We start from the raw sequence: 14557 nt of genomic DNA, 5'->3' as shown, positions 1-14557 counted from the left end.
AAATTATAAAGCTGTCACCCATTGGGCTGTTTCCAATCATTACAGCATCTGCTAATTAGCTGGAGGCTCCTTACTGCTCCTCCACCCTTTGGATTCATTCCTCACAGATCAGAGGACTTGGACTGCTCTTGGCTTCTATTAGCAGACACCCCCTGATTTCACCTCATTCTATTCAGTCTGACATCAGGGGCTAGCCCATGCCAAACTACAGGTCCTTTGTATTCTAGTTTTGTTTTGTGTGCCCTAACCCCCTTCCACGTGAGATCTCTGATTGCTAATTCTCACCTTCTCTGTGGCAGTCATAGTGTTCCTCCATGCTCCCGGACATGTCTCAGAGAAGGTGTGCACATACAGGCTTGGCTGCTGTACAGGTATGACAGTGTATAAATAGTGTGTACCCTCATGTTTCAAGCATGGAGCAGAGGCTGCAGAGCATTTCAGTACACACTATACCCTGTCATAGTCAATATCCCCTCCCCCAGCATTGTTCTCCCTCCCCCACATTAATTTGGTGTTTTCCTGCTTTTTACAACTTTATCACTCCAGATTTACCTATGTCTCCCCAGCCTGAGGAGAACATCCTAATCACTTCCCGGTCTCCCCTATGTTTCCATCTGTTGTCACAGTCAAGATGTGAAATACAGCAGATGGAGACCAGGCAGTGCAGAATAAAGCCATGGCAGTGCATTATGTCCTGCCAGCATACTGCCTCTGCTCCATACCGGACACACAACAGTACACATTGTACACAGTCATAGCTCATACATCTGATCTCAGCCTATATTGGCACACCTTTATTCTGACGCTATGACTGTCTCAAAGAAGCTGTGAATTGGCAGTCATAGATCCCATAGTGCAGAGGGGAATAGTGGGGTGGGCTTAGGAAGGCAACATAAAGCCAAAATACACAGGTCATATAGGTTGGCAAGGGCTGGTCATGCCCCCTAATCTCATACTGAATGGAAGGAGGTGATATCTGGGTTCTAGCTTGTCCTGGAAGCCAGGAGCAGTCCATGCCCCCTGAGCTGTCATTTACCATCCTGAAGAGAAGAGCAGCAGCTCCAGCATCAGTGTATAGCAGATAGTACGATGACTAGAAACAGCACTATGGATGGCACCGTTATAATTCATGAAGGTATGTCCATGCAAATCCATTTTTATCTCTCTTGAGTGCCCCCTTAATAATAAGCACGAAACATGTGGTGACGGAAATAAGCTTATTTCATATGTTATATTTGTAGTACTTAATTTTCAATATTTTCCCATAGATGCTTCTCCTGAGGCAGTCGGCACTCTGTTTGCAGCCAACAATATTAATGGAGATCTTGGTACACCTTCTGATGATGAAGATAGTCCTGCAGGTCATGATTCACCCTCTTCTTATTCCAATGGCCCTCTTCATGCAGATTCTTTACTAGATGGGGTAAGATCAGGCATCACTATTGAGGTGAACTGTAATGAGGCAGCTAGCTCTTCTTCACGGACATCACCTATTCGAAGTCGTCAGGACTCTCTCAATGATTACCTTGATGCGCTTGAACAGAATAACAATAATAAACCTTGTGCCACTGTCCCGTGTGATCGTCCACGTGGAGCTTCACCAAAGCTCAGGAGCAGTTTTCCGACTGATACAAGACTCAATGCAATGCTTCACATTGATTCAGATGAAGAGGATCATGAATTTCTGCAAGACATCATGTGCCGTTCTCCATTACTAGAAGAAGGTGGGCTGGTCTTTATCTGTAGTCCTAATGCAAACCATGACGGTTGTGTCAATGCTTCAAGTCAAGAAGAGCATGGCAATAATGGAAATGCACAAGGGAATTCACAGACATCTACCATCTCAGGAGGTAACGCTCAGCCTTCACATACAGGACATGCAATGGTGGGAGCGGTTGGAGAGGAGATGGAGAGTGTCAGTGCTGAGGAGAACACAGACACTGCATTGTGCATTTGTGAGGGAATACAGGAATCCTCACATGTAAATGGTGAGGTGCCTGACACGACTGAAGCCAGGACAAGTGACTCAGATGTGTCTGAACCCATGTTATGTACACCTTCACAGGTAGAGTCTGAAATGGGAGCCCATGGATCAAATAATGTACAAACTGCCTGTGAAGCTAGTGGTGTGGTTTATGGAAGGACAACTAATGAGGGGAGAGGTGTTATTTTTGATTTTAACGTTTCTTCTGGAAGTTTTACACAAAGTACATGTTCTTCATCCATAGACAGTTCAGAGAGCCCTGCACTTCACGCGAATTTTGAGGGATGTGGGGCATCTGTATTCGATTGTGGGCCTTCCAATGATTTAGAGGTGCCGGCTTCCCTATGCAACCCTTGTTCCCTTCCAACTGTGAGCAACAACAGAAACCAAGATGGAGATCAAAATGGAGCAGACGTGTCCTGTGAAGGAGATGGAGCAGAGGAAATTTGGCAGAGAAGGAACATACAAACTGCTGCTTCCAGTAGGCAACACACTCACGATGAGGAATCCGGTGGAGCACAGGCAGCATCAAGGGATATTTTACAGAGTACTTTGCCAAGTGAAGGTGCCACAGCAGGTAAGGCATTTGGAAATGACATATTGCAACTAATAATGGTGTGAAATAATGTAAACTATCCATCACATTAAATTATAAGTGTGCCCGTCCCGAGTGCCGCAGAAGCCGGCTGCAGTACACAACTAATCTCTTGCGTGTATTGTGACCACACATAGCTGTGATCCCAGCACGTTAACCCCTTGAATGTCACAGTCACTAGTGACAGCAGCATGTGAAGAGTATGACAGAGGGAGAACGCTCCCTCTGTCAGACTATCGTCACCCCCACAGAACGATTACAAGGTGCCAATGGGGCGCCATGGCAACAAGAAGGCCTAAAAATTGCCTCCGTGCCTGCCATAAATTTCAACCCAGCAGATCCCGAGAGAGGTGGGGTCAGATAGGCTGTAAGTAAAGCACTGACAGGTTAGATAATGCATAGATTACACAGTCTATTATCAATGGGATCAAAGAATCATAATACCTTTGTGGGACTAGTAAATATTGTAAGAAACATTTCTTTTTCTTTTTTTTACTGTAAAAAAAATATATTTAGTGTAAAAAAATATATATATAAATCCCAGTTTGAAAAAAAACACAAACGTGTTCATAATGAACCCTACTATAAAGTATATTATCACTTATTGTACATCTTGAATGCCATAACAAAAAATCTGAAACCTTGCAGGAATTGCTGTTTCTGGTCATCTCGCTTCATAACAAATAAATAAAAAGTAATAAAAAAAAATCACTAATATCTCAAATGCCGAAAAAGTGATTTTCCTGTGGAAAATCAGTAAAACATAAAAAAAACTGTGTAAATTGGGCGCTATCGTAATTTTAATGACTTGCAGAATAAAGTTAACTGCACGGTGAAGTCCATAAAAATAGAATTAAAAAACAATTTTAGATCTACTGTTTTTTGTTCATAATTATCCTTATAATAATACGCTGTCCAAAATAAAAACAATTTATTTAAAAAAAATAAAAGTTTTTTGTTTTCTTCACAAAAGTGGCAGAACGCAAAAAATGTATATAAACTTTGTATTGTCATTATTGTATTGACCAGCAGAATAGAGTGTCAACTATACCTACTGGTAATAGTGAATGGTGCCTAAAATTAATAAAATAAATGTAGAATTACCGATAATGTCTGTAAAGCGCTGTGGAATTAATGGCGCTATATAAGTGAGTAAAATAAATAAATTGTTTTTTTTTTTTTTTTTTGCTACTTTTTGCCTCAAATGAATGTAATAAAAAGTGATCAAAAAGTCATGCTCCAAAACATTTTACCAATGAAAACTACAGTTTGTCTCACTAAAAACAAGCTCTCAAAATATGGCGGCCTAAAAACAGGTGATTTTTTTTTTTTCCCCCCAAGTGTGTAATTATTGTACAAGATGATAAAACATCAGCAAAATTGTATGAAATTGGTATCCCAATATTCATAGTGATCCACAGAATAAAGTTACAGGGAATCTGTCACCAGCATTTTGCTATCACATGTGATATCAGTATACTGTATTGGGAGAGACCCTGATGCAATATATCACTTACTGGGTTGCTTTCTCTTATTTTGATACAGGTCTGCTGCAGAACTAGCGGTTGTATGATGTCTTGCTCTGTATAACTTGCCAACACCACTGATTGGCAGCTTTCTGAATAACTTGCCAACACCACTGATTGGCAGCTTTCTGAAGTTATACACAGCTCATGAATATGGAGGACTAAGGCTAAGTGCACACGTACCGGAACTCTCGCGGAAATTACCGCGAGAATTCCGGAATTCCAGACCGCGGGAAAATCGCATTTTAAATTCCCGCGATTTTCCCGCGGAAAAACTAGCATTTTGCAAGCGTAATTAGCTTGCAAAATGCTAGCGTTCTCCAAACGATCTGTAGCATCGCTTGGAGAACTGATTGACAGGTTGGTCAAACTCGTCAAACATAGTGTTTGACGAGTGTGACCAACTTTTTACTACTGAGGCCGCCTATGCGGCATCAGTAGTAAAAGATAGAATGTAAAAAAAAAAAAAAAAAACGGTGTTATTCTCACCCTCCGACGTCCCGCGCATCCGTTCCCAGTAATCCTTTGCGAAAATGCCCGCGATGACGTCAGTTCTCGCGGGATCACGACGTCTCGCGAATGACCGCGAGACTTCGCGATCCCGCGAGAAGGGACGTCATCGCGAGCATTTTCGTAAAGGACTACTGGGAACGAGAGCGTGGAGAGAAGCGGGAAGGCTGCGCGGGACGTCGGAGGGTGAGAATAACAATATTTTTTATTTTAAATTCTATTTTTTACAGGGATATGGTACTCATGGTCCGGAGGACAGTCTCCTCTCCTCCGGACCATGGGTACCATCCGCAATTGTTCTGCTTACTTTCCGCATGGTGTGCACAGCCACATGCGGGAAATAAGCGGAACAATGCATTCCTATAGGTGCGGGATCGCCGCGATTCCGCAAATTAATGAGCATGCTGCGGTTTTTACCGCGAAGCGATTCCGCCGCGGTAAAAACCGCAGCATTAGCACAGCATTGCGGAATCCCATAGGAATGCATGGGATGCTTATTTTTCGCATTTTGGCGGCAAAATCGCGCGGTTAAAACCGCCGCGGAAACGCGAAAAAAACGCCACGTGTGAACTCAGCCTAAATGGCAGCAGGGTTACTAGTCCTCTAATGATAACCTCCTGCTGATAAAACAATGATTTTATCAAAACTTCAGCAAGCAGCCCAGTAAGTGACACATCACTGGAACAAGGGTCTCTTTCTCTACATTATGCTGTTTTCAGATTAGGTGGTAAAAGCCTGGTGACCGATTCCCTTTAATATTATATTTGTGCTGCATGACAAATAGCATAATTTAACGTGTAAAAGAAAATAACAGCTGACTTCTCCCGTCTGTACTCTCTTCTTTGACCTGTCTACCCCATGTGCTATCCCCCTTGTCTGCTGTCTCTCTCCTTCCTGTGCTGTGTTCTTCCCTCATGTGCTGTCCCGTTTGAGCTGTTTCCCCCCTGTCCTCTGTCTCTCTCACCCGTGTCTGACCGTGTACAGAACATACCACAGCTACTGGGCAGGGGAGGAAGCAAAAGACAATACTGACATTACAGCAGGAGATCGCAGAGGATACATTTTGTGAGGGAAAATATTGTTTAAAAACAGTCAGTGAGACGTGGTATGCTCCGTACATAGTCAGACACAGACAATTTTTAAAATGAACTTTCGTTCGAGGTGCAGTGCGACGGTGTTCCACTGGTGGTATCACGCAAGAAGTGGTGTGAGTGTGAGAGTGTGAATGTGAGTGTGTGTGGTGCGACGGTGTTCCACTGGTGGTAGCGTGCAATAGGTTGGTACCAGCAGCAGTTTCCATATTGAGACACCCATCACTTGGGTGTCCCAGTATGGCGGTCGATGAACTTCCTCCGCTTGGAATTCTGGGATACGGTGACATCTGGACAGGGTAGGAAATGAAAACATTACAAGGCAATTATATAAAGAGTCATTACAGAGTGACCTATTTCACGTGTTTATTTCTGTAAATGTTGATGATTATGGCTTGCAGCCAATGAAAACCCAAAAGTAATTATCTCAGTAAATTAGAATTCTTTATAACACCAGCTTGAAAAATGATTTTAAAATCCAAAATGTTGGCTACTGAAATGTATGTTCAGTGAATGCACTCAGTACTTGGTCGGGGTTCCTTTGGCATCAATTACTGCATCAATGCGACGTGGCATGGAGGTGATCAGCCTGTGGCACTGCTGAGGTGTTATGGAAGCCAAGCTTGCTTTGATAGCAGCCTTCAGCTCGTCTGCATTGTTGGGTCTGGTGTCTCATCTTCCTCTTGATAATACCCTATAGACTCTCTATGGGGTTAAGGTCAGGCGAGTTTGCTGGCCAATCAAGCACAGTGATACTGTTGTTTGTAAACCAGGTATTGGTACTTTTGGCAGTGTGGACAGGGGCCAAGTCCTGCTGGAGAATTAAATTTCCATCTCCAAAAAGCTTGTCGGCACAGGGAAGCATGAAGTGCTCTAAAACTTCCTGGTAGACGGCTGCGCTGACTTTGGTCTTGATAAAACACAGTGGTCCTACACCAGCAGATGACATGGCTCCCCAAACCATCACCGATTGTGGAAACATCACTCTAGACCTCAGGCAGCTTGGATTGTGGCCTCTCCACTCTTCCTCCAGACTGTGGGTTTTTGATTTCCAAATGAAATGCAAAATTTACTTTCATCTGAAAACCACAACTTGGACCACTGAGCAACAGTCCAGTTCTTTCTCCTTGGCCCAGGTAAGACGCTTCTGGCTTTGTCAATTGGTCATGAGTGGCTTGACACAAGGAATGTAACACTTGTAGCCCATGTCCTGGACATGGCTGTGTGTGGTGACTCTTGCAGCAATGACTCCAGCAGCAGTCCACTCCGTGTGAATCTCCCCCAAATTTTTGAATGGCCTTTTCTTAACAATCCTTTCAAGGCTGTCGTTATCCCAGTTGCTTGTGCATCTTTTTCTACCACACGTTTTCCTGCCACTCAACTTTTCATTAATATGCTTGGATACAGCACTCTGTGAACAGTCAGCTTCTTTAGCAATGACCGTTTGTGGCTTACCCTCCTTGTGGAGTGTGTCAATGACTGCCTTCTGGACATCTGTCAAGTGAACAGTCTTCCCCATGATTGTGGAGCTACTGAAACACACTAATGGACCATTTTAAATGCTTAGGAAGCCTTTGCAGGTGTTTTTTGTTAATTATTCTAACTTACTGAGATAATGACTTTTGGGTTTTCATTGGCTGTAAGCCATAATCATCAGCATTAACAGAAATAAACACTTTAAATAGATCACTCTGTTTGCAATGACTATATAATATATGATTTTAAATTTTTGTATTGAAGAACTAGAATAAATTAACTTTTTGATATTCTAATTTTGTGAGAAACACCTGTAGAGCATCAGCCCTACAAAAGCAAGGGCCGACTTGGGGACAACGGTTTGTTTTTTAATTGAATAGATAACAGCCAATTTCACTCGCCTCTCCCAGTTCTTCATGAGCTCTTGTATTGGGGCTGAGTGGGAGAGGTGATTAGAAAATTGATTACGAGTGGTCTTCAGGCTTTAGTCACATTTCAGAGTGTTAAGTCATTCGTACACATTGGCCGAACAAATGGCTGAGCTGATCGTTGTGCCATCAGCTTGTTTGGCCGGCCCTCCCCTGTGTTCGGCCGAATGCTCCTGTGCTCTCAATGAATGCGACATGTTTAGCTACAGCTCACCTCCAGGAGACTATATGATCTGCAGTCCAAGATCTGACTTACCAGATGAATATTTCCCCTGGGGCTCTCATACTCATTAGACTGTCAACTATCGGCGTAGAAGAAGAAATTGCACAACAAATTTTGTGGTCCATTTTCTCCTGATACCCTTGGGAAAATAAAAAAATTTGGTTCCAAAGTAATTGTTTTTGTGAAAAAAGTAAAATGTTCATTTTTTCCTTCCACATTTCTTTAGTTCTCCTGAAGCACCTGAAGGGTTAATAAACTTCTTGAGTGTGGTTTTGAACACCTTGAGGGGTGCAGTTTTTAGAATGGTGTCACGTTTGAGCATTTTCTGTTATATTGACCCCCCCCAAACTCACTTCAAATGTGAGGTGGTTCCTAAAAAAACTGGTTTTGTAAATTGTGTTGTATAAATTAGAAATCGCTGGTCAACTTTTAACCCTTATAACGTCCTAACAAAAAGAAATTAACGTTCCAAAATTGTGCTGATGTAAAGTTGACATGTGGAAAATGTTATTTATTAACTATTTTGTGTGACACGACTCTGATCTAAGGGTACAAAAAAGTTTGGAAATTGCAAATTTTCCGAATTTTTACCAAATTTACGTTTTTTTCATAAATAAATGCAAGTTATGTCGAAGAAATGTTACCACTAACATGAAGTACAATACGTCACGAAAAACTTCGGTGGGCTACATTGAAGCATTCCAGAGCTATAACCTCATAAAGTGACACTGTTCAGAATTGTAAAAATTGGGTTGTTCATTGATTACCAGGTAATTGACTCTAACACTAAGGGGTTAATCTAAAATTTAAAAAACTATTATCTCTGCACAAAGAGGAGAAAGCAAGAGATAAAACTGTTTTATTCAGCTCTGCAGCCACTATTTACCATGATGTACATGTTCAAATTGGTGAAACATTGTTTTTAAATGAAATACTAAACGTTATTATTAGTATTGTTTTATCCCTATAAAAAAGTAGACTTTTTACTTCCTAGTGGAAAATCCTTTTCAATGTTCTGTTATGCCACAGGTTCCCAAGTGAATGGCCATCAACCATTGCGGTCACTCCCTTCAGTCCGACAAGACGTCAGCAGATACCAGAGAATAGACGAAGCTTTACCACCTAGTGAGATATTATTTTCTTTCAATTTCGTTTTATTTTTTTTTTAGCTTTGTTACTATTACTAGCACTATAAAGACACTACATCACATAACTCCTCCAGTATTTTATTACAAGATTTATTTATTTTCTCCTGTCATCACTTCTTGTTATTCTAGTTGTTTCAGGATGATATTTCAAGATCTCCTATCCGCCTGCCAAAAAAGACATTACAGTTTTATCACCGAATTATCACTGGAAAGCTATGTGACAGCGTGTGCTAGCCCTGATGTTGTCAGTTTTAGTAGTATGCAATTAAGCATCCACGATATGCAAGTCTGACAGAAGTAATCACTGTGTAAACTGTAATGTCAGCCATGTTGATAGCCACTCGGCTCTCTCTGACTGGCAGAAAAACTGGTATTAGAATGCAGATTAAAAGGGGTTGTCCACTACTAGGACAACCACTTCTCATTCCCCACTCTGGACCCTGATAAAATAAAAAAGCTTATACTCTCCTCCCATGGCGTTACCGTTCCTGCCGGGTTGGCACTCACATTCCGGGGCTCTCATGCAGTTGTATGACCCGTGGTGTTCGGCGCCCAATCGGCGCTCACGTTACTGTCCCGCCTTCAGACAAATTGAGCATGAAGAGGAAGTCGGCTGCAGCTGATCGGACTTCCTCTGCATACTCAATTTGACAGAATGCAGAGACAGTGACGCCAGGGCTGGTTTGGCTCCAGGCACCACATGTCATACAACCGCATGAGAGCCCCAGGACCATGAGTACCGACACCGCAGAAGCGGCGCTGACATGGCAGGTGAGTACAAACTTTATTTTATCGGGGCCAAACATGGGGAATGAGAAGGTGTTGTCCTAGTTGTGGACAACCCCTTTAAAGACTAGATGCCACTTGCCCAAAAATACTGAGGTAAGCACCTTGTAAAAATCCCTGGTTTGCCTGATCCTGACACTCTTTTTGCTGTGATGGTCCACTGCAAAGATATTCACATTTGTTGCCTTTGGAGCGCAGTATGTGAGTGTTTCTTCTGTGGGATCATGCATTTCACACCACCCTTCTACATGTTGCCAATCACAGCTTGATACTGCCAGATCAGCGTCAGAGCTGTGATTGGCAACATCTGGAATGAAAAGGTGAGAGCACATGCCGAGAGAAGACTCTGAAGAAACGCCCAGTTGGTCTGGAGGCAGAAACTTCACATAGTGTGCTCAAGGAGAAACAAATGTAAATGCAATGAAGCAAGGCAGTGCAAATCAGGGAAAAAAAAGTAAAATAAGGGGGGGGTTAGAGGAATTTTTACTTAGTATTTTTAAAAGTTAATTTTTAGAACAAGAGACAGGTCTTTAAAAAGCAGACAGATGTCTTACATGTAAAGGTGTTGTCCAGGGTTAAAGACATTGCCGCATCTGTCTACAGGACATGTCTGAAGTTACAGTTCAGATTCATTCACATAAAATGGTATTCTCATATTCATAAGCTATGACAATTGCAGATCCCACCTTGGACTTGCACCTACGTTGAGAGCCTTGTGCTGCCGGGAATGGAGATGTGGCTACATAAGCGCAGCTCTCTCTTTCATTCTCTAGCGTGAAAACTGCCTAGCAAACTGGTGGATATACTGTACATGTTTGGCATGAGAGATCCTCTTTAAATGGAAAGGAGCTTCAATACCTGAGCAGAGGTGTGGCCAATTAAGTGCTTGAGTCCAAGTTCTCCAAGGACAAAGGTCTGACCTGATGTCATCGCTCTATTCCTGATTAAAAAAAGCAACCTTTTTGCAGTAACCCTGGACATCCCTTTCATATACTGAGACTATCCATAATTGAGTTCTTGTGTTAATGACTTGCTTATTGTCCTACGTCTGACCTGCAATAAAAATACATTTATGGGTTTTACTGCAAAACTGCTTTCACATGTAATTTGTATGATTTCCATTTCAGATTGGGAAGCAAGAATCGACAGTCACGGTAGAATATTTTATGTGGATCATGTAAATCGTACAACCACATGGCAGCGTCCTACAGCTCCTCCAGCCCCACAGATTTTACAGAGATCAAACTCTATCCAACAAATGGAGCAGCTCAATAGACGGTGAGATGGTGCTGTGCAGTGTAATCAGATAACCATTAGCATTTGTTGGGTTTTAGGGTTTTATTCTATCTACATTTTCCATATGTAGCTAAGGGAACATTACAGAATTTCATACCTCATCTCCTGGTTCACAAGCGGTCAGAATATGAATAAGTATTGAAGCCCAGGCACTCCGAGATTGATGAGACATAGTAACAATCAATATGTGGATTTCTCAGAATGCAATTTCCAAACTAATTGCTTACTCAGCTGGATTTCTTTACCCCAAGTACCTTCCTCTTTGGTCCCAGGAGACTAATATGAAGGGAAGCAAGTTTATGGTTGCCAATGCCTTCAGAAGATGTACAGCAGAGGATGAAGTCAGAAGCTCATATGAGTGACATAAAAGCAGAGCTTAAATATAGCTTAAGGCTATGTGTGCACATTGTGTATTTACTTGCAGAAATTTCGGCAAGGTTTCTGCATCTCTTGGCAGACAAACGCAATGGAAAATACACGCATTTTATATGCGTTTTTTCATGCATTTTTGTAAATCCATAGAGCTAAATAAAGATATATTAAAAAAAAAAAATTGTGATGTAATTTCCTTGTTTAACCTATTCATTTTCATTCTCCATTGAAGACTGTATTATCGTTACTAGTGATAAGCAAGTATACTCATTGTTCGGGTTTTCCCGAGCCTGCTTGGGTGTCCGAGTATTTTGGCGTGCTCGGAGATTTAGTTTGTGTCAACGCAGCTGCATGATTTGTGGCTGCTGGACAGCCTGAATACATGTGAGGAATGTCTGTTAGGGAATCTCAACATGTATTCAGGCTGTCCAGCAGCCGCAAATCATGCAGCTGTGTCGAAAGAAACTAAATCTCAGAGTATGCCCAAATACTCGGACAACACCCGAGCATGCTCGGTAAAACCCGAGCAATGAGTATACTTGCTCATCACTAATCATTACATACCATGTTCAAGTTTATAATATTTACAAACACAAAACTTCAAAAATAAGATCGACCAAACAAGGCAAGTCTTCATCGTTCAACCACCACAACCCCTTTGTATACCAGACCAATGCCCAAACCCCATAACCTCCCTCTCCAACATCACTGAAGGGGAGCTTAATCGCCTCTTCTCCAAATCGCACCTCACAACCTGTGCTCTTGACCCCATCCCATCCCACCTCCTCCCCAACCTCACCACCACACTTATCCCATCCCTAACCCACCTCTTCAACCTATCGCTAACGTCTGGTACCTTCCCTTCTGCTTTTAAATATGCCACAATCACGTCTATCCTTAAAAAAACAACCCTCGACCCAACCGCTATGTCCAGCTATCGCCCAATATCACTGCTCCCATTCACTTTTAAACTGGAGCTGCACGTCCACGCTGAACTTTCTTCCCACCTCTCATCTAACTTTCTCTTCGACAATCTACAATCTGGTTTCCGCCCCCATCACTCCACTGAGACCGCCCTGACCAAAATTACTAACGACCTACTTACAGCCAAAGCAAACAGACAATACTCTATACTCCTGCTTCTAGACCTGTCCTCTGCATTCAACACAGTTGACCACTGCCTCCTACTACAGATCCTCTCCTCCTTTGGCATCAAAGACCTCACCCTATCCTGGATCTTCTCGTACCTTTCAAACCGCACATTCAGCGTCTCCCACTTCCACACTACCTCCTCATCCCACCGTCTCTCTGTTGGAGTCCCCCAAAGCTCTGTTCTAGGACCCCTACTCTTCTCAATTTATACCCTTGGCCTGGGTCAACTCATAAAGTCCCATGGATTCCAGTACCACCTTTATGCTGACGACACTCAGATCTACCTCTCTGGCCCAGACGTCACCTCTCTGCTGCCCAGAATCCCAGAGTGTCTATCAGCCATATACTCCTTCTCCTCTCGCTTCCTCAAGCTCAATGTGAACAAATCTGAACTCATCATCTTTCCTTGATCTCACAGATCCTCCTTACCTGACTTATCTATCACAATTAATGACATCACGCTTTCCCCAGTACCAGAAGTCCGCTGCCTCGGAGTAACCCTTGACTCTGCCCTGTCCTTCAAACCGCACATCCAAGCTCTTTCTACCTCCTGTCGCCTCCAGCTCAAAAATATTTCCAGAATCCGTCCTTTCCTCAACCCTCAATCTACTAAAATGCTTGTGCACGCCCTCATCATCTCCCGCCTCAACTACTGCAACATTCTTTTCTGTGGTCTCCCTGCTAACACCCTCGCACCTCTCCAGTCCATCCTTAACTCTGCTGCCCGACCAATTCATCTCTCTCCTCGCTACTCCTCCGCTTCTCCCCTCTGCAAATCTCTTAATTGGCTTCCATTCCCTCAGTGTATCCAGTTCAAATTACTAATACTGACCTACAAGGCCATCTATAACCTGTCTCCTCCATATGTCTCTGAGCTAGTCTCCCGAAACCTTCCCTCACGTAATCTCCGGTCATCCCAAGACCTCCTTCTCTCCTCCACACTTATTCGTTACTCACCCAACCGCCTCCAAGACTTCTCCCGAATAGCCCCTATCCTCTGGAATTCTTTGCCCCATCATGTCCGACCATCAACCACATTCGAATCCTTCAGGAGGAACCTGAAAACCCACCTCTTCAAGAAAGCCTACAGCCTGCAATGACCCCGCTGCCTCCTCACCACTACCGGAGATATCACCTCAACCAACACCGGAACTGCTGCAGCCCATCGACCTACTGTCTCCTTCCCCACCATCCTGTAGCATGTAAGCCCAAAAGGGCAGGGTTCTCTCCCCTCTGTATCAGTCTGTCATTGTAAGTTTGTTTACTGTAAGTGATATCTGTAATTTGTATGTAACCCCTTCTTATGTACAGCACCATGGAATCAATGGTGCTACAGTGGGGAAAAAAAGTATTTAGTCAGTCAGCAATAGTGCAAGTTCCACCACTTAAAAAGATGAGAGGCGTCTGTAATTTACATCATAGGTAGACCTCAACTATGGGAGACAAACTGAGAAAAAAAAATCCAGAAAATCACATTGTCTGTTTTTTTTTCATTTTATTTGCATATTATGGTGGAAAATAAGTATTTGGTCAGAAACAAGCAATCAAGATTTCTGGCTCTCACAGACCTGTAACTTCTTCTTTAAGAGTCTCCTCTTTCCTCCACTCATTACTTGTAGTAATGGCACCTGTTTAAACTTGTTATCAGTATAAAAAGACACCTGTGCACACCCTCAAACAGTCTGACTCCAAACTCCACTATGGTGAAGACCAAAGAGCTGTCAAAGGACACCAGAAACAAAATTGTAGCCCTGCACCAGGCTGGGAAGACTGAATCTGCAATAGCCAACCAGCTTGGAGTGAAGAAATCAACTGTGGGAGCAATAATTAGAAAATGGAAGACATACAAGACCACTGATAATCTCCCTCGATCTGGTGCTCCACGCAAAATCCCACCCCGTGGGGTCAGAATGATCACAAGAACGGTGAGCAAAAATCCCTGAACCACGCGGGGGGACCTAGTGAATGAA

General features: G+C 42.9%; 1 protein-coding gene across 3 annotated transcripts in view; it reads left to right on the top strand.

Moving 5' to 3' along the window:
- The window catches only part of HECW2 (HECT, C2 and WW domain containing E3 ubiquitin protein ligase 2), a 395637-nt gene that overhangs the window by 262980 nt on the left and 118100 nt on the right, over positions 1 to 14557 (top strand). For all 3 annotated transcript variants that reach the window (XM_073546703.1, XM_073546704.1, XM_073546705.1), the window contains exons 10-12: positions 1269 to 2561; positions 8863 to 8958; positions 10895 to 11045. In XM_073546703.1, the coding sequence (XP_073402804.1) occupies positions 1269 to 2561; positions 8863 to 8958; positions 10895 to 11045 (1540 nt within the window). The remainder of the gene's footprint in view (positions 1 to 1268; positions 2562 to 8862; positions 8959 to 10894; positions 11046 to 14557) is intronic.

Source organism: Dendrobates tinctorius, unplaced genomic scaffold (assembly GCF_039654945.1).
Source record: "Dendrobates tinctorius isolate UK_male_01 unplaced genomic scaffold, ASM3965494v1 ptg000150l, whole genome shotgun sequence".
Classification (NCBI taxonomy): domain Eukaryota; kingdom Metazoa; phylum Chordata; class Amphibia; order Anura; family Dendrobatidae; genus Dendrobates; species Dendrobates tinctorius.
The sequence above is the reverse complement of the archived record's forward strand: the minus strand, read 5'-3'. Positions and strand labels throughout refer to the sequence as shown.